The sequence below is a fragment of the Acomys minous genome (assembly GCF_964271855.1).
Source record: "Acomys minous genome assembly, chromosome: 14".
NCBI lineage: Eukaryota > Metazoa > Chordata > Mammalia > Rodentia > Muridae > Acomys > Acomys minous.
Genome location: NC_140496.1, coordinates 6,530,795 through 6,556,774, shown reverse-complemented (window position 1 = coordinate 6,556,774; position 25,980 = coordinate 6,530,795). Strand labels below are relative to the sequence as shown.

Below are 25,980 nucleotides of genomic sequence, written 5' to 3'. Positions count from 1 at the left end.
GTTACAGCAAGTCCTCCGGCCACTGTGTGGTGTGCATTCTAGAAAAAGACGGAAGGCAGGCACTTCTCTTATTAACCGTGGGTTGTTTATTGATAATGACTGAAATTTATCTGAATCTGATGAAACTTTAAACTCTTCAGTCCACTCTGCTTAGCAGGCTTTGTGTATGCTGAACATGACAAGAGCCTCGTGATGACATGATGCAAACCCTGCTGAGAGCCGTGTCAGAGGCAGAGCCTAGAGGCAGCCAGAATTTCTAAAAGGAAACACATGCACACGTGCACACATACACATATGAACGCACAAATGTGCACAGGCCCCAGACCTTTCCAAACACACGAATGTGCACACACAGTCCATGTAGAAGAACCAGGATCAGACAGACGTGTGGCCAGACACCGTGCAGGTGAGGAGATGAACCGGGGGCTCCTGAAGCACCTGGGGAGGAGCCATCAAGAGTGATTTGTCTTCCACCCAGTAAAAGTAATATGCAAAATTGGAAAAAAATAAAGGCTATTTCGGACAAATAAAAACCCATAGAACTTCTTGTCAACGCATCAGCCGCACTGGAAATGTTAAAGGGAACCCTTCCCGGAGAAGGAAAACGATTCCAGATGGGAAATCTCCATTTATGCAGAGGGGCTGGGAAGAGTGATGCGAGAGGGAGGAGAAAATGGAATCCAAGGTGACCTCTCTCTCTCTCTTCAGAGATCTCTTTAAATGAGATAATCCACTGTTTAAACCAAAGCAAAAGAGCCCAGCCCGCCCCCCCCCAAAACCAGTAGCAGCAATGTGTCATTTGAGTGTCTACCTTACATGAAGTGAAATCTGTAAGACTGGTTCAAAGGATGGAGGGGTGGAAGTGTGCTGTTGACTGTTCCCGATGCAGCAGATTGGGATAACATCTCCTGAAGGTCGGCTATTCTCCTGAAAGTGTCCTGTCAGTTAAAAAAAAAAAAAAAGTAGTGGAGATAAAAGAGAACTAGTACAAACAAGCCTGGAATGAACCTGGAAGGATGAAACGAGGAGACAAAGAACAGATGGACGGACAGAAAACAAATAGCATCTAGACGTCCTGCGAGCAGGCTGTTGGTTAGATGCAAACGGCCTCACGCCCCAAGTGAAGACAGAGAATGTAAGGCAACCCAAGGAAGTAAAACCCGAGCCATAAAAATCACAGTTTCGGATAAGTGTTGTGGCACATGCCTGTTGCCCCAGCCGCAAGGGTGGCTGGAACAGGAGGACAGCCACTGAGACTGTGTCAAAAGCACAGAGTGTGCTGGGGTGTCGCGCAGTGGTGGAAGATTGCCTGGCAAGGGTGAAGCCCTAAATTCAATCCCCGGTTGGGGGCAAAAGGAGTATAATTTAAATAAAGGTCACAAGTAAGTCAAAAGAAGATGGGGAAAGATTTACTTTGAGATACAAATCAACAGAGGCCTGGGGGGATTGCCCATAGCAGACGAAGAGGAGTCCAGGTAGAGGCTAGCACAGGGGTCGTGACATCACCCCGCAATGACAGATCACCTGAAGGACAGAAATCCTGCTGTGTGTATCTCTAAAGCCCCCAAACATGGGAACCAAAGAGCGATGGATAAGTCGAGAATTGAGATAGAGGAGTTGCTTCCTGGCCTGGCTGCTCCGCTGTGCTGCGCACTCCCTGGCATGCCGAACTAACTCGGGCACTGAGCATAGCACATCCATCCTGGAGCTGTGGTGGGCAGAGGCAGCACTGGCCTTGTGTTGGTCACAGCTCAGCCAGAGGACTAGAACCAGTAGGAGGCAGGCAGGCAGGCAGCCAGAGAACTGTATAGGATGCTGTGGACAGCTGCCTCAGTAAGTGTGAGGCAGGCCAGTACGGCTCAGCTGGCTGAAGGCATTGTCCACAATGGCCATTTCTTGCCTTCGGAAGCCTTTACTGGGCCCTTTACTTTGTCCCACTGTCTATCAGGCATCCCAAGATGAGGTCTATTTTAGAGGTCAGCCATCGAAGACTTGAGTCGCATGTGCAAAACCTGAGAGCAGCACCTAGATTAAGTGATGACTGGGTCCCTAGGATGGGCAGCTCAGCACCAGCCACTAGAAACATACCAACATATTCTTTCAACAAGCCATAGGCCGAGTAGACAGGAAATTGTGACAGAGCAGACTCAGGAAAAGCTATCAACAAACTTCACCTACTTAGTATTTACAAAAAAACAAAACAAAACAAAACAAAAAAACGCACTCAGCCAGCAGAACACACAGGGACAGCCCTCCATCAAGATAGATACCACCCAGACCATAAGGCAGATCTCAATAAATTTTAAAGTGCAGACACTAAATATGTTTCCTGACCTCAAGACAGTTGCTATAATTAGACACCACCAGCAGAAACATACCTTCAATGTCTCTAAGTATTTGACATCAGAGAGCAGGCTCTGGGATGTGTCAAGACCTCAACAGGGAGGCCAGGAAGCAGTTGAAATGCATGCACCCGGAAAGACAGCAGTGTCCAAACGCAGTGACGTGGCTGCCACTGTGCCTCAGAGGGAAATGTTTGTTATAAAATGCCTCTATCAGTAAAGCAGAAAACTCACGTGACTGCTGTCACTTGAAACAACTAGAGAGAGAGAGAGAGAAAACAAGTGAAACACAACAAGCAGAAGCAAGGATGAGGAGGGACATCAGCTCCATTGGCCCTCCAGTCTGGAGTCCAGGAGTGCCACTTAGCTGTGTCTTAGCCACATCCTCACCAAGGTCTCTAGCCTGTGCAGGCCCAGGACGACTGAGGGTTGGGGAGCTGGGCTCTCTAATGAGGTCCCTCGCCGCTCCAGCTGTTCTGCCACTCCTGGGAGTGAAGCGGGGCTGGTGAGGCTCGGTGTGCAGTGAGCCGCATCTGCCTCTGCCTGACCTGGTAGGTGCTGAGGCTCCAGTTCCCTGTGACTGACGCAAGGCACACTCAGGGCTCTTAGGCTACATCCATCATGGAGGAGCGCTTTCTAAGCCCTTTAACAAGGCCAGCATTACCTTGGCATCCAAACTAGTCGAAAATACCTCAGAATTCTTAGCAAAGTGTGGATGAACCAAATTCAGCAACACATAATAAGAATATGGTGTCTGTGGCCATGTTTACCCCAGGAATGGGAGTGTTGCCTCAGTGTTTGAAAACAAGTGGATCTTGTTCACCACACAAAATAACAGAAAATCACATGTCATCCCTTCCTTATCTGTGCGGTGGGTGTGGATTCCGAGACCCTCAGAGGGAGCCAAACCCCATGCACACCTCAGTCTCCTGTGTACCTCCAGCACTGCCCCAGAGCCCCACAGTTAACCTGTCACCTGTGTCCTATGACCGGGGCCCTCCTTGGCATCATGACTCTTGTGCCTTGGAAGCATTCTTAAACTAAATAAAAGGGACGCCAACATAGACACTGCACTACGAGGCCACCCCATCCGATGTCTGAGACAGCTGCTGAGAGACTAAGGGGTGAGCAGTGTATACTGAGTGGATACACTGGCCAGAGTGTAGATTTGCCTGTCAAGCAGGAAGAAGTAGATGCCATTAATTACTAAGAATAGTGAAAACCCTAAACTATGCCGAATTTTTCATTTAGTATTTTCAGGCTGTGGGTGACTGTGGGTAATTGAAACCAGCACATGGGGAAATTTAGATGGAGGTACCATGCACAGAAAACATTCTTACCAAAGTTCAACATCCATTATGACTGGAAAATGAAAGGACCTGTGCTAGTTATACATAGCCAAGACATGGGCACCTGCAGCCCTGACTTTCCCTCTGTGGAGAAGACTGAGTGCTCCCAAAGGTTGGATATGTGCTCCTAAGCACACTGTGTCTGTAATCTTAGTGCTGGAAGGGCAGAACCAGGCAGATTCCTGGAGCTCACTGGCCAGCCTGCCTCCCTTATTCAGTGACTTCAGGTCTTAATGAGAGACCTATGTCAAAAGAGAGAGTGAGAGAGAAAGAAAGAAAGAAAGAAAGAAAGAAGGAAAAAGAAAGAAAAAAGAAAGAAAAGAAAAGAGGATGGCTGCTGAAAAATCAAACTAAGATTGACTCTGGGCTCCATCTATGCAAGCTATGCACACTCACACACACACACACACACACACACTCTCACACACACACACACACTCACACACACATTTGATGGACAGGGACACACAGACACACTACCATTTACACACACACACACACATGGATACACACAACCATTTACACTACACACTCACAAACACACAGATACACATACACCAGCATTTACACAGACACACAGACATATATATACACCACCACCATTTACGTAGACACACCATTTACACAGACAGACAGACAGACACACACACACACACACACATGCACACGCATGCACTTTGGAAAGAGAAGTCAGGTCTAAGAAGTCTTTCCACCCCTCAAACATGCAGCCAGTAAGAGAATGGAAAGAAAAATGTGAGTTTTCTTGGCCATGGAGGCTCAATTTCCTCGGCTTTTGGCTTGGAGTTTTGTTTTTCTCCTCTCACTCCTGAGAGGCGGGAGAACCCAGCCTGAACCACAGGCCTGCCCTTACATGTCACTGTGCCTCTGGAGTCCTGGCAGGGCTTGTCACTCTGTTTCTGTCACCTGCATAAAGTGCAGTGTGACTTTTGACTCTGGTCTCCATCCATGTAAGCTACGCACATGCACAGGTGTGCATGCACAGACACACACACATCGAAACACAGATACGTATTACCATTTACCTGGACACACACAGACACACACACACACACACACATGGGATGGAAGAGGATGCCTGGGTCACAGTACACCCTATGATGGTACCAGGGACACGGGGGTCTGTCCTGTGATAAAGCCAGTGCTGTCACCACCTCTTGTGAAGTCTCTGCCTCATTCATTTTTCTGTGGTGGACTCCCGGGACGGGCTCCTGCTTCAGGGAGACCTGAGTTCTCCCCAATGTGGCCAGGCCAGAGACAACTCTAGACCTCAGGTTGCTTACCTCAGGAACACTAGGCCTATGCTCTGGGAGGAAGGGGTCTCTCTTGAAATCAAGGATGTTAAGAGCTGTGAGACTATCATGGCAGGCCCAAGGAGAGGAACATCTATACACACTCACACCAACATACTCAGTACACACACACACACACACACACACACACACACACACACACATCACTCATGTGCACACACACACAGACTCACACACCTTGATTTTACCTGTACACTCACACAGCATCACTGATATCCATGCACTGGCACATACCATTGCTCATGTGCACATGTGTTCACTCACCCATCGCTTACATGCACATAGCCTCATACACTCAACACTCACACATGCATCGCATGCACACACACATACACACACATCACTTGCATACTATCATTCATGTGCACATACTCACAGACATAGTACATACACACACGTATGCAAGCATGTAGTCATTTCTGTAAACACACAGACACACAGTCACATGGTTATACACGCACACACATGCACTTGAACACGTGCACTTTCTCACATGACAACCCATCCCATTATGTACTCTAACGCACTCTAACATGACAACCTACCCATCATCCACTATTTTACATCCGTACCGCCGCTCTCACATAAAACCCATCACTTGCTCTTCCTTATGAGCACAGCAGGCTCTCACTCCCACCCCTTAGAGCATCCTGCTCTCTTTACTCTGCTCAGCTGCAGTGGTGCGGTCCCTTGGTGTCATTGTGATTAATATTTTAAATTCCTCAGTGCCCAGAAAGGGTTGCACATTTTTGTAGGAGTGTTGGGCAGGCCTGGACTTGCCTTGTAGGACTCTACTGTCCCATCTTCCCTCAAGGACACCTGTCTGTGTTCCATGGGTCCCGTGAGGTTTTCTAATAGCATCCCACCTGAGCCTTTCCTAACCAGCTGTTAATAAATAAGGACTGGTGAACTGCCGGTGGAAAGATGGCTCCTCCCCAGCTAAGACCAGCAGGCTTGATGGGCTGAGCCTCTGTGCCGCCAGCTCCCCTGGTGAGGTCCCTGTTGTCGTCACCTGAGAGGGGAGACAAGACTTCAGCGTCTGGCAGTTGATTCTGAGATGCTAGTTTCTGCCCAGCTAGTGTGCCAGCCCCAGGGCTTGGGGGCTTCTGTTCTTGTAGAGGGGAGCAGGTGGGGGTTGGAAGTTAGAAGATGGCTCCACAGTGCCAGCTTGGTGCCTCAAACAGAAGAAAGTACAGAGCACATAGCACTTGTTTCTGAGAGGCACGGGGTGCTATGCCCATGCCATGTGTATGTGGAAGGTTCTCGGTGCTGGAGAAATGCATGCCAGGTAAAACCGGCACTCCTCTGGCTCCCTGTTCTTCATTCTGGTTGAAAATGAGAATGTGGTTCTTGCTGCGGCCGCCATCAGAGAGCAGCAGCCAGGTCCCTGCCTACCCCATAGCCAAGGGCCTCAACAAAGGCCACAAGGTGACAAAGAGGCACGGCTGGCACCACAGGCTTCTCACCAAGCACACCAAGTTTGTGAGGAACTTGATCAGGGAGATGTGCGGCTTCATGCCCTATGAGCGGTGTGCCATGGAGCTGCTCTAGGTGCCCAAGGACAAGCGCGTGCTCACGTTTATCAAGAAGAGGGTGGGCACATACATCGGGGCCAAGAGGAAGCGGAAGGAGCTTAGCAATGTGCTGGCAGCCATGAAGAAGGCAGCAGCCAAGAAGGACTGATGCCCCCTCCCCCAGTAAATGTTTGTGCTGGGGATGGGGAGTAGGGAGGCTGGGTGAGGGAGAAAGAAAAGGAAAAGAAAATGGGATTGTGGCTCAAGGGCCCAAGGAAGCTGCTGTGATTCCAGGGGGCTCCTAAGAGACCACAGAAAGCAGACTCAGGAGATGGGCTCCTAGGAGGCACAAGAGCAAGGTTTGTTGTGTCAGAAGTTTCCAGCGACTCAGCAGGTGGAAGTGGGGTGAAGGGTCTTGGAGAATTGAGGCCTGTGGGAGTTCCCTTCTGTCTGGAGAGCCAGCAGAGCTCCAACTGCGAGAACCTGGTTAGGCATGTGATGATACCAGTGTGACCTGTGGGTCTCGAAGAGGTCCCTGATGGTGTCTGGTGGATGTGGTCTTGGCATGTGAGGTGGGTGTGGCTATGAAGCCACCTCAAAGCAGAAGGGCCCTAGTGTCATGCTGGCCTAGAGAGGCTTAGCGCCCAGCTCTTCTGGGTTCCCCGAGCAGCTAGCACCGGCCAGGGTGTCACTGTGGTTTCTTGAGAATGGACAGTCGCTCTGTGATGAGCCTGTAAACCATATGGGATGCGAGAGGGAAAGTGACCGCCCTCACTATGACATCATGCAGTGCAGGTGATGAGAACCACTTGAGAGTGACCAAGCAAACAGTGCAGAAGCCCATCCTGCTGCCTGGTTAAGCGACGAGTCACCAGCCGAGGACCCAACACCCCGAGCCATGCCCATTGGGGTCTTTTCTTCTTTCCTTTTCTTTGGCTTGAAGAAATGTCTGTAAATTGAATCTTAGCAATACCAAGAGACTCCCAAATGTGATTTATAAAAACAGACTGAAGTCCAGCTTAATTCCAGATTGCTTGTGTTTCTTTCTTTCTTTTTTTCTATTCTTTTTTTTTTTTTACATCTGTGAAATCAAAACCAGACTTCGTGCTTTATTAAAATGCACTGGCTAATGCTAATTTTTTTCCCATGGCTGGTGGACTAGGGCTTAGCCTGTCATGTTTATCTTGGAGCGTCTGAATCCTTTTGGTCTCCCCGCCTCCTCTGTGCTGCCCCTGTCTCCCCCAGCAGGGTCTCAGCATAGTGGTCTGGGAAGACAGACAGGGTGGGCGGGGCAGCCTGGGTAGGCGGGGCAGTGCCTGGGCTCTGCTAGGGGGCTCAGCATGCTCCCGTTGCTGGTCTCCTTTTATGACCCCGTTTCCGCGTTGGAGCTCGGCTCTGAGCTCCAGCTGCTCCCCCACACAGCTTCCAAGCAAAGCGAAGCTTTCCCACCTCCACAATTTGCCCTCGCAGTGACTCTTGCCTGGAGTGCTTCTCCTCCTTGGCCTGATCAGCTCCACACCCTTCTAGTGTGCAGTTCCTGCCCCCACCTTCTCCATAACACCTCCTTATGCCTCCTTGAGCCCCAAGCCCTCCCCTCAGCTCCCTGTGCATCAATCTAATCCATTGTTGCAAGTCTGGGGGGGGGGGTGAATGCCTGGTGCTAAGTTATGTCCTCACACGCCTGGGAGGCTGTGGGGGGTCACCCTGAGTGCCGGGCTGCCGTGTTGCAACGGACCCTGAGGATGCGTCTGGCTCCGAAGACAGCAGGCTAATGGTCAGTAGCATCTTATTCTGTGCCAAGAAGGTGGTTCTGGCATCTCTGGACAACATCTCTTGGTGCCCTTGTGCTCAGCTAGTAGGTTTGTCCATTTGACGTGGCAGCATGACCTCATCACCTACGTTTTATGTTGAGAAATTGCACAGTCAAGTTACAAAAACACAAAAAATAAAAAATCACGAGAACCTCAATACTTTAAGTGAGTTTACACTTTTGTTTTGGGGCATATGCAGGTCTATCCTGGGCAGCGTCTTCGGGCTGCATGTTGGTCATACCTTTGAGAGCTTCAGGGGCCACCTGGCCCTACTGGGCCTTCCCAAGGATTCTGACTCAATCCTGAGAGGGCTGGAGTTTGCATTTCCAACAGGCTCGACGTTGCTTTTGTTAGGATAGTTGATCACAGCAACGGGAAAAGTAACTATTACAGACCCTCTGGCTGCAGATGGGGGAATCCAGCCTGAAGAGCTTCCAGCAGCAGTGGAAAGACTGATGCAGGGGGGCGAGTTCGAGCTCAGAAAAGCATCTGATGGGCAGCTCAGCCCAAAGCAGCCCTAGGATGCTGGCTTTGCGTATGTGACTTAGGCCACTGCTCACCCAAGCCCCGAGAGCGGGCAGTGGACCAAGGGCTGGGTTAGATGGCCCGTTCCGGGAGCTGGGCAGCCAGACCACGTATCTTGAGGAAAGATATTGAGGTATGGCCACCAGAAGTCCACAGTAGACGCCAGACAGAACCTGTGGATGGGTGGCAAGTTTGGGCTTTGTGGGGCAGAGCCCGTTTAGAGCCAGACCTTCCGAAGCGCACCCCAGGTGGACTGTCCACATGTTCCAGTGTACAGGAGGGAGCTACAGAACACAGTCTGCTTCTGTCCGCTTCTGAGCTGGAGGAAAGAAACACAAAGAGCCACAGTGTCCAAAACTCGAGTGACCAGGGCTGGGGAGATGGCTCAGAGGTTAAGGGCACTGACTGCTCCTCCAGAGATCCTCAGTTCCTAACAAGCACGTGGTGGCGACTCACAACCATCTATGATCTGATGCCCTCTTCTGGCCTGCAGGTGTACATGCAGGTAGAGCACTGTATACAAAATAAAAAATAAAAAATCCTAAAACAAACAAACAAACAAACAAACAAACAAAAACCCTCGAGTGACCATGTGCAGTATGCTCTGGGAAGTAAGGAAAGAAATTTCCTCATGTATACAGTTACACGTAGCAGAACTGTGTCCTCCTGAGGGCTTCCTCCTGGGGTGTCTGGGAGTCTCCAAACTGCTGTTGACTTAGTCAGTCTCTGGGCTACACATAAAGGACACCTCATGAATCCTCAGCTGCTTTGAGAAGGGCAGAGGTGTCCCTGGGACCTGGTAAGGACAGACACCCAGAGGGCACGTGCTGTGCCTTGTGGGTGCCTGTTTCCATTCAACTGAAGCATTTATTGCTGTGCTCTGACTTGTTGCTCCCAGACACCATTCATCTCTGGCAAAGGAATGGAGCGTGGGACCCAGAGCTGTGGTGACCCCTAAAATGTTCAGACCGGTGTGTGAGAAGAGGCTGTGATTGAAGGACAGGCACTCCCAAGTGCCACTGTCTCTCTGAGGTCGCCATGAGCTGAGTATCTGTGGCCAGTAGTGGTCACATGTCCTCCTGCCTAGTGTCCATGTCGTCCCACTGTGATCTCACTTCCCAGAGTGGCAATGGGCTCAGCCAGGCCTGTTAGCCCTGCCTCCTGTGTTGTTAAAATCAGGTTGTGCCTCCTGGGCCTTGCTTCCTGTGGGTGCTGGGGTGGCCATGCCGTCAGGAAGACAGGCCTGGCCATGTAGACATGCCACTGCTGTGTTATCCCATTCTACAGAACCACATGGATCTGAGGGGTGCTTGCGGCAACAGTGGCTGTACCTCACATCGGTGAAGCACTTAGTCTCCACGTTGCTCCAGTCTGTGGCCTCAGAGAGTCATTGCTGTGTTCTGTTTCCCCGGTGCCACCAGCTCTTCTGTCCCCTAGGGCAAGCGGGTGCTCTGTTAGGATCACTTTGGTCACTGTGATTAGATGGTGGGTTTCTGTTTGTTGACTACATCCTGGATATACACAGTCATCCCACAGCCCACTTAGCAGTCAGACCACAGGGCCCTGTTGTGGTGACTTGGTTGCACCGTAGCTGTGGGTCAGTTAGACTCATCTCCAAGACTGTCCCCAACTCAATCACAGGTCCTGGAGTGCTGCGGTTTTCAGAAACAAGTGTCAGGGGACAGGGTAGTAACAGGTGTCCCACATAGGGTAGTAGTGTTGGGTGTAGCTGCTTATAGCAAGAAGGGACTGTTCTAGAGTTGTTGTAGGGCTATGAGGAAATCACAGGCTTTCAATACTTAGTGCTGTACTGGGGGAGCTCTATAGTTCCTTCCCTCCATTGGGAACTTGGGGTGTCCTTCTCCAGAGTGTTGAGGGTAAATCCAGCCTACTCCTAACCTTGGGTGACATCACCATGTCCCAGCATAGCAGGTGCCTGAGGTCATTCCTTCTCACAGAAACTTGGGGGACTCCTTATTTTTAAAAAAAAAAGCACCCCTTGACTGATAGAGAAACTGAGGCATAGGGCAGGCTGTGTCTAGCCAAGGCAGGGACTGGGATTTGGACTGGGTACCATTGCCACGTGGCACAGCTCCTGTTCCTCTGGGTGGTTCTTTGGATGCCGGAAGGTGGAGTGGAGAAGACAGTAGCCATTGCAGGGGAGGAAGGTTCTGTGGCAGCTCTGGGGCCCCACCAGGGGAAGGGTGGCAGGGTGCCTTCCTTGACTGGGTGGAGTGCTCTGGCAGGCAGCCCTCCTGCTTTTGAAATCAGCTAGCCTGGCGTGAGGACCCACACGTCTGTCCAACCCATCCTTCATCATGTCAGGCTCATGTGCTGTGCAAAATCAGTCAGCTGCTGTGGCTGGCCTGCCAAGCATGAGACCCACCTCAGATGGCCGCAGGACAGGGGACTCCAGGGTGGATGTGGCTGTGGTTGGGAGATGGTGCAGGGATCAAAGGAAATCCCCTAGCTTTGTTCACCTGAGGTATCCCTGGCTTTCATCTGTGAACAAACATCCCCCATTGATTTCCCCAAGGGTCCCTGATTATCCCCCCATCCTCCTGCTCTATCATCGGCTGGCCTTCTGATGGCAAGGCTAGGGAGGGGGGAATCCATGGGGGATGGGGGACAAGGTGGCCAACAGGACAGACAGCACAGGTGTCAGGCACAGCCAATGGGTTTCTACATGGGTTGAAGAATTGATGTAGCTTATTTTAGGGGATGGGTTCGAGGTGCTAAACTGGAGAAAGTAACTGTACTATCACAGGAAGCTGGGGACCAAGTCCATAAAGCTCACAGGAGGACAGATGCTCAGGGTGTCTGGGTGAGGAGAATAGATTGTGTCTCTCTCTCTCTGCTGGTTTATGCAGTGGGGTTTTGGAGACCCATGCCTACGCCAGGGTGAAATTGCATGAGCCAAGAGGGATGAAGCAGAGACATGAAGAGCTCACTGAACCATACGTCCGTGTGCCCTGGAGGCTGAGGGCAGAAATGAGGGTCAGACAATTGTCTTGCGTAGCCAGAGAGGCAGGGGCCATCTTGATCTGAGCCCCCCAGGAGGTTAAGTGATTATCTCAAAGTCATGTGGGACTTTGGCTCAGAGTCCAGCTACAGGCAGCACACACACTGGCTTGGCTATTGAGATGCACGTGGCCCTCATCCTCAGGAGGTGACTAGAAACAGGTCAGAGGCAGGCGGCTGCTGGCGACAGGGCGGGGTCGCCTCTGAAGCTCATCTTTGAAGGTGATGGATGAAGATGTGGGTAGGGAGGCAGGAGTCCAGGGGGACAGCAGCAAATGGAATCTCACTGATAATAGTGTCCCCTCAGCTGCAGGCTGCGCCTAGGAGCAGGGTGACAGCGATGATGGTGCCTGAGTTTGGTGCCCACTCAGGAATGGTGGAGGTAGGCAGGATAGTGCCCCACTTCTCCAACTCAGGTGGCTCTTGGTGGGAACTGTCACTTGCTACTTCTGGGGCATGTACCATTTGCTCCTAGCCTTTGTAGTATAGGACCTTGGTTCTCAGAGGGGACTCCAGGAAAAGAGATGCACAATTAACAAAAAACACCCAAGAAGAAGCCAAATACTTTCCTCCTGTGTAGTGTCACCATGGAAGGGCCTCAGTTTGCCACCTGAAACAGAAAAGGCCTCTATTCTTAACCCATTTGCCTCACTTCATTCTTCCTGGTATTTTACCCCCCACCCCCACCCCATGAATGCTTCATTAATCTAGCCACCCAAAAGAAAAAGTAGTGAGCAGCTGGATTGATAGCCTCTCCCAGAATCCCCAGGGCCTAACCCCAGCACATGAGAACACGCAGCCTTGTTATTGACACATTGGAGTACAACGTTCTGTCATAGGCTGTCACAGATTTGGGATTTAATGACGCATCTCAAGGCAGGGAGAGTCCCTTGGGTAATCTGGGTTGGCCCGACATCATCACAGTGTTTTTCCCGAAGTTGGAGCCTGGGAGATGTAGTTATGGAAAGTGGGGAGATGGGTGGGGGAGACTGCAGAGTTGGCTTTGTAGATGGAAGAGGGCTGGGGATGTGGGTATTACCAGAAGTTGGCTCAGATGAGGATGCAACCTCCTTGGGGAGTCTTCCAGCAGCACTCAGCCTGCGCACATCTGTCCTTTAGGGGTGCTGACCTCCAAGTTGGGTGGGCTTTTGTTACAGCGTCCTCATTAACACTTGGGATGCAGAAGAACAAAGTTCCAACAGCTATTGCAATCTTCTGAAAGAATGGAAAGGGTCCAGCAGGAGGTTGGAGGGTTGGTGGACCGAGGCAAGGCTTGGGACTATTGGTAGATTTTGTTTGAACAGCACATGCCTCCTCTGAGTCTCAGATGGTGTGACCAGGTGGGATTAAGTGCCTTGCTCTCGTCTCCTTTATAATGGAACCTTTCCCAGGGGAGCAGACAGTGTGGAGGTTTCTGCCTGCAGGTAGGTGGCTTACTGCATCTGCTTTCATGAGCTCTAACTGTGATTGCCTCTAAGACCCGTGTAAGGGACATCAGGGCTCCAATCCGAGAATCTGAGCTTAGTTCAAGGTGGGGGCCTTCCTTGGAGCTCTGTGCCTTGCTGTGTGTAACCCTCAGATGTGACAAGTGGCTCTCAGAGCTAGCCCCACGGTCCAGCCCCATAGTCTAGCACGTGTTGTTGCTCCTGTTTGCCTACTCGGGACTCAGAGAGAGTGGAGCTGGTTACTGTTTGGTTTCAAGCTCTCAGCACAAACTCTTACCATGTCTTTGCCTTCTTAGAGTGAGAGACAGGGTTTCTCTTGTAGCCCTGGCTGTCCTAGAACTTGCTCTGTATACCAGGCTGGCCTCGAACTCACAGAGACCTGCATGCCTCTGCCTCCTGAGTGCTGGCATTAAAGGTGTGTGCCACCATGCTAGACTTTTGTTGCCATGTCTTGATGCTTGAAAACTAAATACTGAATGAATGGATGAACTAACCAACCAACCAACTAAAAACTCTACCATCAGTGCCGGAGTGATGGCTCAGAGGTTAAGAGCGCTGGCTCCTCTTCCAGAGGTCCTGAGTTCAATTCCCAGCAACCACATGGTGGCTCATAGCCATCTATTAAGAGATCTCGTGACCTCTTCTGGTGTGCAGGTGTACATTCTGGCAGAACACTGTGTACATGATAAATAAGGAAATCTTAAAATAAATAAATAAACAAACAACAGACCCCGCCAACTCATTCCGATTGCTGAGATGGGTGCAGTACCTCTGCCCCAGCACTCACCACTCTCCTTTGGCTGTCTGTCCCACGTTGCCCTTCCTTTGTAACTCAGCGGAGAGCAATGCACTGAGCATGCTCCCAAGGGCTTTCTAATACATTTTGTCAGTCTGGCTGCAGGTGGCCCAGTGGCATGGGTGGTACCATTTAGTGCTCCGTTCTTTCACTGGTTATTGGAAATTGGAGGGGGCCACAAGCATCAGATCCCAGCAAGAGCCAGCACCTTGATGGTGACTTCGGAGCATGTTTTCCATTCCACAGCTCTGTGACGTTTCCACTAAAAACCTAGAGAGCCCAGGCCACACAGCCAGCATGCAGCTCTGCCCTGCGTCGGCCATGAGAGTCCCATGGCCTCAGCACCCTGTGAGATCAGCTCGGTGAGAGAGGAAGGGTGTGGTTTGTTTCAGACAAGGGAGTTCACTACTAAGGTCTGTCCCAGGACTTGGCCTGCTACTGGGGAATGGTTCCTCTGAGCACACCAGGCACAGGCACGATGGGAGAAACAGGCTTTGTTAACTGTGCCATCTGCCTGGAGGGACTCTCCCTGGTCTTGGGCCTGTGGCTTTGGGCACCAGGTGCTGGGGCAGCGTCTGGAAGTGATTCATTGCAGAGCGAGCCTCAGCATGACCACGCCTCTCCCGTCTCTGCATGGGACAGCGGCGGCCTGGGTCTGGTACTCCACGCGGCTGGCGCTCCTTCTCGTGCCTGTGGTACTGCTCTAGGCTAGATTGATGCCATCCCTTATTTTTCAGTCCAGAAGTTTGTCAACATGTCAGTTGACTGGTATAAATCGGCCCTCCCCCACGCCAGGGCAGTGCCGGCCAAGAGGGACGTGTTGATGCTCTGTCTTTAGGAGGCAGTGAGAGGGAGAAAGGCATGGCTGGGTTCCACGGTGCTGGTGAGAGCCAAGTACACGGCGTGAGATGAGTTACCCGGGAGGTGAGGGACTCACAGACATTTATAGAATATTTCAGCTGGAGACAGTCCTCATCACTCTCCTAGAGAACACTTTCTCCATGACTTCAGCCTTAGAGGGGGTTGTGAGGCAAGGCGTGCTGGACGAGGTCTGAGAAGCCCAGGCTTTGGAAGTCCCGGGAGGTGTGGTTGGACAGATAGGCTGATCCCTCTTCACGTGCTGTCTTTTAGATCTGACAGGGAGCACACTTGGGCAAGGATGCAATGTGCTTCAAGGCGTGGCTTAGTGGCTTGCAGATTGCCTGTTGTCAGAATACAGCTGGGCTGTGTTGTAATCACACAGATCTCGGCAATAAATAACACGTGCATAGGACACGCTGTCAGGCGAGTGTGAGCTTTTGCAGCATAGACAAATGAAAGCCCCAGCCTGGAGAGCCGTGGAGAAGGGAAGGCCAGTGGAGGGCAGCAGGCCATGGCTTTACGGCCTGGACCGGCTTATAGCGAATGAACCAGGGCTGTGGAAGTATCAATAGCCATTTTCTTAGGCAGGAGAGAGGGATTGTAGGAAAATGCACAATTTATTACTGTGCACTCTGAGCTACTGAGGCCATGTGGGGGAGTGAGGGCTTTCTGGGGAGACTTAAGGTCATCTGACAGGCCACTAGGGACTGGATTTGTATGCTAGGTCATGCCCTCTGCCCTCTCTGGTCTAGGGAAAGAGTTACAGAGTTCTTGGGGTGTATCTCTTGTACCTAATCGAGCTTGGTAGGGAAGATGGGAACCACCCTCACTGGATGGAGGAATGAACAATGGCTTATATCATTTGAAAGAAAGCATAGAAATGGGCTATGATTCTGAGGCCTCGGTGTCGCAGAGACAGAACGATGGCTGGACACGTGAGGAACAACCCCAATGACTCTTATTAGTTTCTTTATGCCCAGCTATCGGAACAGAAATCTTTCCCAGTGTAATTGATGGTCTGTGTAAATTGAGGAGGTTCCCTCTAGGTTTGGGAAGACAGGATGGAGCTTCGAGGAGGGCAGGCAGGATGGTCTGATGGCCAGATAATCACTCCCATGGCGATTAACTTGGGAAGTTGGAATTGCCCGGTGGGAGGAAACTGTGTTCTGTCTCTCGTGAAATCAGCGAAGTTCTATTTTCACGTGAGACCACAGCTCTGTGCTCTGACTCACCCCATCATCCATCTGTGTCTGGGACCTCAGAGGCAGGTCCCCCACCCTTTCCCTTGGCAGCTAGGGAAACTGAGGTCCAGAGAAGGGTACGAATATCCCAGAGTGATAAAGACAGCGTGATGTCGGCTAAGAAGCCAGTTCCCTGAAGCCCAGCCTTACCTTTTCTGGATGGCACCTTTCTTGTGCGCTACCAGCTGGGGGGCAGACTGGGGTGGTCTGTAGGTTGTGGCTAGCCTCTTCTAGCTATGCCACAGGCCAAGCTGGCTCCCAGTGAGAGGGTCCTGGAATTCTAAGGAGGTGGAGTGACCCAGCCTGGTGCAGCTTTCCTGGCTCCACTCAAGTATGGAGGAGGAGGGGAGCGTGTGGCTACAGCAGTGAGGGAGGACAGCGTGTGGGGAGCAGGGGACTGAAGTTGGCCCAGGAATAACAGTGGATTTCCTCAACAGATGAACAAGGAGACAGGAAGTGGGCTTGAGGGCCATCCTCTCTCGCTCTCTCTTGCGCTCTCTCTCTCTGTCTGTCTCTGTGTCTCTCTCTCTGTCTCTCTCTGTCTCTGTCTCTCTCTCTCTCTGTCTCTGTCTCTCTCTCTCTCTCTCTCTCTCTCTCTCTCTCTCTCTCTCTCTCTCTCTCTCTGTCTGAATCTGGTTTATAGCCCCTGACCCTATGATGTCACCTTATTGCTGTGGTTGGAAAGCTTGTGATGGGGGAGGGCATGAGCTGTGACTGGAGCCCACTTCTACCAGATCCAAAATGCAGGCCAAGAGCTCACATGGTCTCTCTACAGCCTTGGCGTCTGCTGCTCTTGCGAGGAGTGGCAAGCACAGCATGTGCCTTTAGGGAGGGTTCGGGAAGGACAGCGTACTCTGAAAACCCAGTTGCTTCTCATTTGGGTCGGGTCCCACCTGGGCTCCCTGAAGCCAGGACAGCCTGTTCAGAGGTTATGAATCTGTTGGGTTTGCTACTGGCTGTTTTCAGGGAACCCCATGGTTCCTGCCTATTGGTGATTTACTAGGCTCAGGCTTGGACACAAAAGTGGCCACATGGTGGTCATGGCCCTGGGGCCTGTGTTGAGGCTGTGCTTGGAGGGAGCCACCATGTTGGTCTCTGCCTCTTGGCAGAGGGTCTGGAAGCACATAGTGATGTGGGAAAATGTGCAGCGTATGCTTCCAGGTCTTGCCTCCCAGTGGGGAGGTGGGGGTGGGGGTGGGTAGCCACTCTCCAAGGCTGGGAGTTCTGAACACTTACCTCAGACACCCGAATCCCACACAAGTGCCACTGGTCAGAGTTTTAATGTGTTCTCAGTGCTGGGTACACAGCAGGCACTTACTCAGTGCTTAGGCCAGGGGGGTTCAGGCTCAAAGGGAGATGTCCTCTCCAAGGGACACAATGAGATTCAGATTTAGAGAAGGCCTCATCCGCCATACCATGCACGCCACAGGAAAACAAGCCTCCTCTCAGCAGCTGTACCAGCCCGTGGATGCACTATATGTCAGCCATACCCACCAGCTGGGTGTCCCACACTGGCTAAGCAGCCACCCCCACTCATTGTACTGTATGCCCACAGATGCACAGTCACCCTCAGCTGCCGCAGTAGCCATCACAGATGTATACCCAGCCACCCCTTATCTTAGTCATCCATAGATGTCCAACTCCTTAGCCATGGTACCAGTTATCCGCGCTGTGTGACTACCCACCCCTTACCCTTACCAACTACAGAGGTCTTTATTGATGGCATCTAAGGTGTGAAACTTGAGTCTAAATGCTGCTAAGAAATAGCCGTGGCCTTGAACCTGCCCTACCCCCACCCCCCCAAATCAACTTATGTCCGGGATGGTGGCTGTGCTGGCTTCTTAGGACACCAAGAACTACAAAGGCTGATGAGATGCCGAGTAACTCCCACCCATAAGGCCGGAACTCAGGTGGCCCAGCCAGTGGCCTGAGGTGAGAGCCGTGGAGGTCAAGGTGGGTTCAGCTCGACAGGTGATATTTTTGCTGTCCTACGCAGTCCCTGTAATCTGTATGGTCAAGTTCTGCTTGGGGGGTCCTCCTGGTGAATTTTGGGGTACACCAGCCAATGCTGACCGCCAAGTCTGACCCTCCACTCCCTCTATTTTCTAGGGTTCCCTTCTCCTTCTCTATGCACACTGGAGGGTTTCTGAGGAAACTGTAGATACTTTCTGGGGTAAGCTTGTCCAGTCCTGAGGGCGGGCGCTGGTGGTCATTCAGACAAGGCAGCCAGCGGGCCTGGGATCATCAGGCTTCAGTGGCACCAGGAACTCCATGGCCCCTGGGTCTGGGATATGCAGATACGTTTGGGCTTCCTGGGGCCCCTTGGACCTGTGAGCTGTTCCCCAAGGCTTTCTCTGGCCTGCTGGCACCAAGCACCCGAGGGCACAGGAATTATGGAAAGACAAAACTTTAACTGTCAAAAAGCTGCTTGCAGAGCAAGAGTTCTGCTAGGCTCCGGCACGCGTCAGGGAGGAGAAAGGCCATGAGCAGATTTTTTCCTAGCCCTAGTGTGCCTGTCCCCTGGAGCAGAGAGGGCCTCAGAGGATGCTAGGAGGATGTGGACCCAGCCAATCCCTGCTGCCCCCTTCACTCCCCTTCCACATTCTTTGGTGAGTGTCCCAAGTCTCTCTCCAGACCTAGTCAGCTTGGACCACCCATGTATTTCACAGCAGAGCCATGTCTGACTCCAGGCCCCTGCCTCTGCGCTGGGAAACCCATGGGGCTGAAGACAATGAGGACCAGGCAAGGGCCCTGGGAAGGGTCAGTACAGGCTGTGTCAAGAATGGCTCTCGTACACGCCTCGGCTCCATGCCTGCCCTCCGCCACCAGGCCTTTATATACTGTGTATGTGGCATCTCCAGGCATTGGGGACAGTCAGACTAGTGAGGACCAGATGTCTCTGTGGCGAGGACTACAGGTAGAATGGTGAGGGGTCTCTGTAGTCAGAGAGTACAATGCTGAGGCAGGCAGACAGCTGCGCACCCCAAACCCTGCTGGGCCTCATGCAGGAGGCAGAATCTGAGGAGAAACTGAGATGAGCGCTAGGGAACTGGACACAGAGAAGAAGCTAGCCCTGAGCTGAGCCTGAGCAGAAAGCCGAGTGTCTGTCTGTCTATCTGTCTGTCTGGATGATGCTCTGTGTGTGAGAGGATGTTGGCTAGGTATCAGCTCTGCTTTGGTTTATGCCACCCAACAGCTGATGTCACCACAGGACAACTGGACAGGAAGCCATGCCAGGCTATGAGGTAGGACAGGAGGCCACGCCAGGCATGGATGGTCTGGACAAGTGGCTGGCAGCTTGTCCTTCTGCCTGCTGTGGGCCTTGTGTTGTGAGTGGGGCAGATGGCTGTACTTGACACCGCCCCACTGGTTGGAGCCGCACGCAGAAGTGGGCATGTTGGACCCACACTTTCCCATGCACACCAGGCCTCAGAGGCTTCTCTTAGCCCAACAACCCACAGCCAATCCAGAGGGTCACTCTTTGCCTCGGTTTCCCCATTAAAGCAAGAGATGGCAGCCCGTGTTCTGTAAATAGCCAGGTAGTAAATGCATTTTTATGGCTCATTCTTTGTTCTGTGTCTTCTTTAACGCCCCCAGTCCTCACCCTCAAGCCACACACAGAGGCCTAGGCCACTTGGCTGAGTCCCCAGCAGGAGTCTGTCACAGGTGTCATCTTCACAGCATACAGACCCAGGTAGGGCCCACCTGTGCTGAGGCTTCAGCGTGTACCCTGGAGGGAGAGACTACCTTTCTTGATGGTTACAAACATCTCACCTCATTCTCCCACTAGAACTTTTCCTTGCATCTGCTGGGAGAAGCTCTTTGGGGTGCAGAGTTGATTATAGGGTATTGGGTAGCAGTAGAGGCCAGGTCCAGCCTCTGTGGCCAGGATGGTGCCTATTAAGAGCATTTGTCGCCAGCAGGAGTCCCATCTTCACTGCAATGAGACTGTTGCTGGGCCAGGCTGCCATGCCCCAAGCTGGTACTCAGTGACATACAGGGTGTCAGCAGGTCAGGGAGATGGCACAGATATAGTGAGGGGCTAGAGCCAGAAAGAGCTAGGATGGGGGTACATCCGTGGTATTGTAGCCTGCCCAGGAGCTTGAGGCCAGCTTAGCTGCTCTTGGGAGTTTCATCCCATGAACAGACCCCAGGTACCCTGGCACAGCTAAGACCCCTGTCCCCCAAAGCATGGGAGGATTGGAGCCCCAGAACTCAGCACAGGTTCCCACCCTGATCTTCTGTGCCCCACAACCTCCTTCCCTCCCCTGCCGCTTTGCCACATTGTGGCCCTGGGTCTAATTTCACAGTAGCCCAGCAGAGCAGGGATGGGGTGGGGGTGTGGAAGGTGGGGCTAAGGGGGTGGTGGGTGTCCTGGACAGCTAAGACAAGACACATTGGGGGCTTGATATAACAGAAATAGATTCTCCCAGGTCCTCAGGCTAGAAGTCCGGGACCGGGTATTTATGTCCTCTAGGATGGCTCCTTCCTGCCTCTTCTGTGATCTTGGTATCTCCAGGTGTCCCTTGACTTACAGCAACACACTCTAGCCTCTGTGTCCATTTTTTCATTGCTTTTTTAATCATTTAATTTGCATGCATGTGCGTGTGCGTGTACGCACATGTGTGTGCATGCGGAGACTACAGGAGGACTTGGATGTCCTACTCTACCGATGTCCACCCTTATCTTGAGACAGACATTCTCACTGAGCACGGCATGCATTTGGCTGGCCTCAAGCCTTCTGTGCCTTTGGTTGGCATAACAAGCAGGCTTTTCAGGTCGGTTCTGGGAATTTGAACTCAGCTCCACATGCTTGCACAGCAAGCGATCCTGTCCACCGAGCCATCCTCCAGCCCCTCTGCTTCCGTCTTCGGGGTTTTGCTGAGTGTACATCTCTTTCCCCCTCTTACAAGGACAGCCCTCACCTGCCATGGCTGCACCATGAATGACATACGCAAAAATCTTATATTCAAACAAGGCCACATAGAAGTCAGGCTCAGGACCTCAACCTATTTTTAAGGGACGAGGCACTATTTCACCTTTTAAAAAATCATGAATTTTTAAATAAGAAGTACTTCTGATTTTTCTTTAATAGAAGTGTGACTAGAAATGGCCAAAGCCTTGGTTCCGAGTTTCTGAATGTGGAGGAGCCATGCAGGTGCCAGCCACGTGACTGGAAAAGCACAGCACCTCAGCCTCCAGTGCCACTTTGAGCTGCAAGCCCCAGGCCTCCCCACCTATGCTTGTCTCCTCACTGCCTCCCGGAAATCCTCCAGAAGGAGGTTCAGCCACAAGTCGGACATTCTCTCTCATGCCAGGAGGAAGGGGCTTTGTCACGATGACAGTTTCACCTTGGCTGGCACAGGCTACCTACCCTTCCAGACACACACATCCAGTGCAGGCCATCCCGGGACATTGAGCTCTTCCTATTGTACCCCAAGGCCTCACTGGCCTCCTGGAAACAGGGTGTGGCAGGCATTGGCTGGGCTCTTGGGGAAGCCTGTGACAGCTCAGTGCCACTCTCTAAAGGACCTGCCCCCCCTTCTGCTCTGCATATGGAAAACCAGCTCTGAACTCTCCAGTCCGGATTCCCAGCGGTAGGCGTCTAGGAAGCTGGAGAGCAAAGTGCTATAAGAATCCAACAGAAACCTGAGCCCCGCCAGCTTTTGTATTTATAATGTAAAAATCAGCAGAGGATGGTAAAACCGCCACGGAGTGGAGGCCTGCCTCCTGGGCTTTGATGTGTCAGGCCCTTCCTGCACAAGGTGACCTGGCCTAAACCAAGCAGTTGGAATGCGGACAACCCACCTCTGCCCAGACATTACTGGAAGCTCTTTGCCGCAAGAATCCTCGGGAGCTGATTATTTTAAGAAAATAAGTGGTGAATTAGGAAAATAATATCCAAATACATGACCTCAAACCATGGCAGCAAGATTACTGGATAGAAAGCTGGTGTCTTACGATTCATTCCCCCCCCCCCGCCCCCCGCCTGCATGAGGAATGGAGAGGCCAGAGGAGTTTGAGAGGAGCCCTCAGGGACCTGGCTCAGGCCCAGACAGAGTTCACCATTTTGGTTGGGTTTCCGAGTTCTAATCCTGTACCCTACCTCATGAAAAGCCCAGGGTCAACCTCACCGTTGTTTTGAATTTGGGATTGAATGGCCAAGTTCCCATACAGCAACCCTGCAGGCAGAATAAAAGGCCTTGAAGTGATCCTGGAATTCGCAATGAAAATACGCTCCAGAGGGGAAAAAAAAAAAAAACCGCCTGGAGCCAGTCCTACAAATAGTCCAGCAGAGCCCTGGACACAGCAGCCACCTCCCAGCACTCAGCAATGAGGTGTTAGGGACGCCCTGTCTCCTCAGACAGTTCTGCAAGGAGGGAACTGGGATCTCAGAGCCACTGTGGGGTAGGGTAGGGTGGAGAGGATGCACACAGGCCAGGAAAATGATGGATTTGCCATGGACGCGGAACAAAATCCTGAAACCACGGAGACTCTGCAGTGAGGCCAGCCCAGCCAGGAATCGTTCTGAATGAGAGTGGAGGACTGAGGAGCCGTGGAAGGGCAGAGGCACGTGTGGAGCAGCCCTGAGTCCTCATCCATGGTAGCAGTTAATGCCAGGGCTGTCTCCAGAGGAGGGAGCATTGTGTTCATCCAGGATTTTCTGTGCTCTTGATAGCATCCCGGGAAGCTGCGTTAGAAAAGGCTGAGACATCCCCATGGTGAGTCTCTGATTTCTCCCGGAGGCAGCTGAGATCTGAGCAAAGAGGACAGGTGCTGCCTGCACAGGAGGCAGAGACCACTGCTCTTGACAGTGGCTCCTTAAAGGGCAAGCGGAACTGCGGCTGCCTGCGCTCTGCGCTGAGTTTGAGACTCAGCACCTGCTCTGGATGGAAGCGCTGCTCCTTTCTTTCTTCCAGCTTCCCCACACGGGAGCGGCCCTTCCGTAACCAGGGGCAGGGACTTTAAAAGGGGGGGGAGGGTTAACAGGAAAAGAGCAGCAGCAAAATTGACCCTTTTCAGATGCTGCCTGTGGCCTTGGGCTTGTCCTTTACGGCAAAGCTGGTGTCTCTGCGGAGCCAGGACCTATGTTGCAGCCCTACCCATAACTCTCTGGCCTATAAAAGTGGCCATGTCACCCGAGGATTTCTTTCCCTTAAGCCCTGAGTATTCCTGGGGGCACAGGCTGGTGGCTTTACTGGAGTCCCTTGTTTAGGGCTTCTTGGCAGTGAGGTGCCTATTGGTCCCTCCTGGAAGGAACAGCAAGGACAGAGTCTGGACCAGATCAGAGGTGCTAGGTGGCAAGGAGGTTCTACAGGATGGCACTGTCTTCTGGCCCCCACTATCACGTCAGCAAGTCTATCCCCAATGAGCTGGGCAAGGTGGCTGTGCCGAGCTTCTCCACTGTAAAGTGACCAGTTGGTGAAGCATGGACCCAAATTTGAGTCCTAGAACCCACATACAAGGCTGGGTGTGGCGGGGTGCTGGGAGGTGGAGAAGGGAAGACTGTGGGGCTCGCTGGCTGCTCACTCTTACCGAATGAGTAGGTGACTCCGACTCAGGAAATAATGACATCTGAGGAAGGGCAGCCATCACACACACACAAAAACACACGCAAAATAAAGCTCTTTTGCAAAAAAAAAAAAAAAAAGGCGTTGTAGACTAATGTTTAGTCTCCCACAGTGATTAAGGGTATGTCAGTGTCCCTTGCTTCATTAATTCCAGGGCTGGGGAGCTATGAATTCTTCTCTGTGAGATAGTGGGCATCTGTAGAGGTGGCCTCTATCCTTGTTTCTTTGTCTTCATTGGCATATCTATTTCCATGTGGGTGGGTGCATAGATTTCTGGTTTGCTTCACAGGCGGTGACCTGTCACCATCATTATGGCTTTCGATGTTCAGATTGTTGTAGATTAAAAGATCCTGCCACAGGGACCCTCCTCAAGCTGAGCTCTGTTTCTCAGCACAGGGGCCCCCAGGCTTCCCTGCAGCCTGACTTGGCTTTGCTTGTTTATTTTGTTACTGAGACCAAATCTCATATCCCCAGCTGGCTTGAAACTCACTATGTAGCCAAGGATAACCTCAAATTCGTCATCCTCCTGCCTCCACCCACCAAGTGCTGAGATAGCCAGGGTGAGCCGCTGTGCCACGCCTGCTTTGTTCCCGCCCCCCCCCCCAACCTTATCCTCCCAAAGTTTTCTTATCATGGTGAAGATTGTCTAGAAAGCAAGATGGGGGGCGTGGTGGCACATGTCTTTAATTCCAGCACTCAGGAGGGAGAGGCAGGTGGATCTCGAGTTTGAGGCCAGCCTGGTCTACAGAGCGAGTCCCAGGACAGCCAGGGCTACATAGAGAAACCCTGTCTCAAAAAACCAACCAGCCACCAAACAAACAAAAAACAAAAACAAAAGAAAGGTAGATAGATACACACATAGATTAGCATTATATGCTGAAGTACATATTGCTGTCAGAAGTGGGGGCCTGGTCCTGGGAGGTACACTTTCCGGGGGCACCCTCCTGGGCGGCACACTCTCAGGGGGCACACTCCTGGGCGGCACACAACCAAGCAGCACACTCCCAGGCGGCACACTCCCAGGTGGCACACTCCCAGGCGGCACACTCCCAGGCGGCACACTCCCAGGCGGCACACTCCCGGCGGGGGGGGGGGGCACACTCCTGGGCAGCACACAACCGGGCGGCACACTCCCGGAGGCACACTCCTGGAGGGCACACTTCCCGGGCAGCACATTCTCGGGGGGCACACACTTCTGGGGGCCACACTCCCAGCCAGCACACTCCTGGGGGCCATATTTCTTGGGCTGAGCACTCTCCAGGGACACACTGCTTGAGCCTTTCTGGGTCTTCAATGAGGAAAGATGGAAGGAGGGGGAAAAGGGGGGAGGGGAAAAACACAAGGCAAGAAGACAGACACAAGAAAAGAGACACATTGAGCGTGTACTCGCACTCAACACACACATGTTGTACATATATGCTGAGGGCCGTGAGTTTGCACCAACACCATAGTTACCATTTTCCCCTGTGTCCCCTGTCCGCGGTCAAAGCTTCCTCCGCCTACAGTGAGAAGCCTGGCTTCCATTATCCTCATCTATTTACTTACTTGTTTTGTCCTAGAATAAACAGAAAACAGTTTTGGGGCTGCCGACCCACACCACGGTGAAAAACAAACCCATTAACCAGGGCTCAGTGCTTTTCCGCGTTTCCCTTTGCCGTCAGTGGGAATATGGCGAAGTCCTGTTTCAGTCTGTGATCCATTTGGAGGCCCTCCTGCCTCTTTCGTTGAGCATGTAAAACATTAGCAAAACTTCACATCCGAGGGCATTTGGGGAAACGCCACTTTTCCTACGACCACCTTCGGTCTCTGTCATGTTCTCCCTGGCTCTTTTACATCCATCTCCACACGCTGGTGATTAGAGACGGCCATTTTCATATTCTTTCTGAAATCACTCTGCGTGAGCTCACACATGGGCTTCCTTACTCTTTTACACAGCTGCATAGTACTCCATGTGTGCCGTGTTGTTCATTTCGCCTCACTCCCATCCCACAATCCTGTCGGCCACTTGCAATATTTTGCATTTACAATCAAGCTTGCAGTGACTGTGCCTCTGTGTTTGTGTGACACGAGGACAACTTTCAGGAAGATTCCTCCTTTCAACATAGGTTTCAGGTACTGAGCTCAGGTTGTTAGGCTTGGCGACAAGTACCCCTACCTGCTGGGCACCTCACCA

At 52.0% G+C, this 25,980-nt stretch overlaps 2 protein-coding genes across 2 annotated transcripts in view; both read left to right on the top strand.

Moving 5' to 3' along the window:
- ZNF469 (zinc finger protein 469) overlaps positions 1–25,980 on the top strand; it is a 228,451-nt gene that overhangs the window by 62,494 nt on the left and 139,977 nt on the right. The window lies entirely within an intron of this gene.
- On the top strand, positions 6,364–6,705 carry LOC311583086 (large ribosomal subunit protein eL36-like; the record flags this gene model as incomplete). The annotated part of the gene is made up of 2 exons (XM_084756416.1): positions 6,364–6,504; positions 6,574–6,705. The coding sequence occupies 2 exons, from the start codon at positions 6,364–6,366 to the stop codon at positions 6,703–6,705; spliced, it is 273 nt and encodes a 90-aa protein (XP_084612542.1).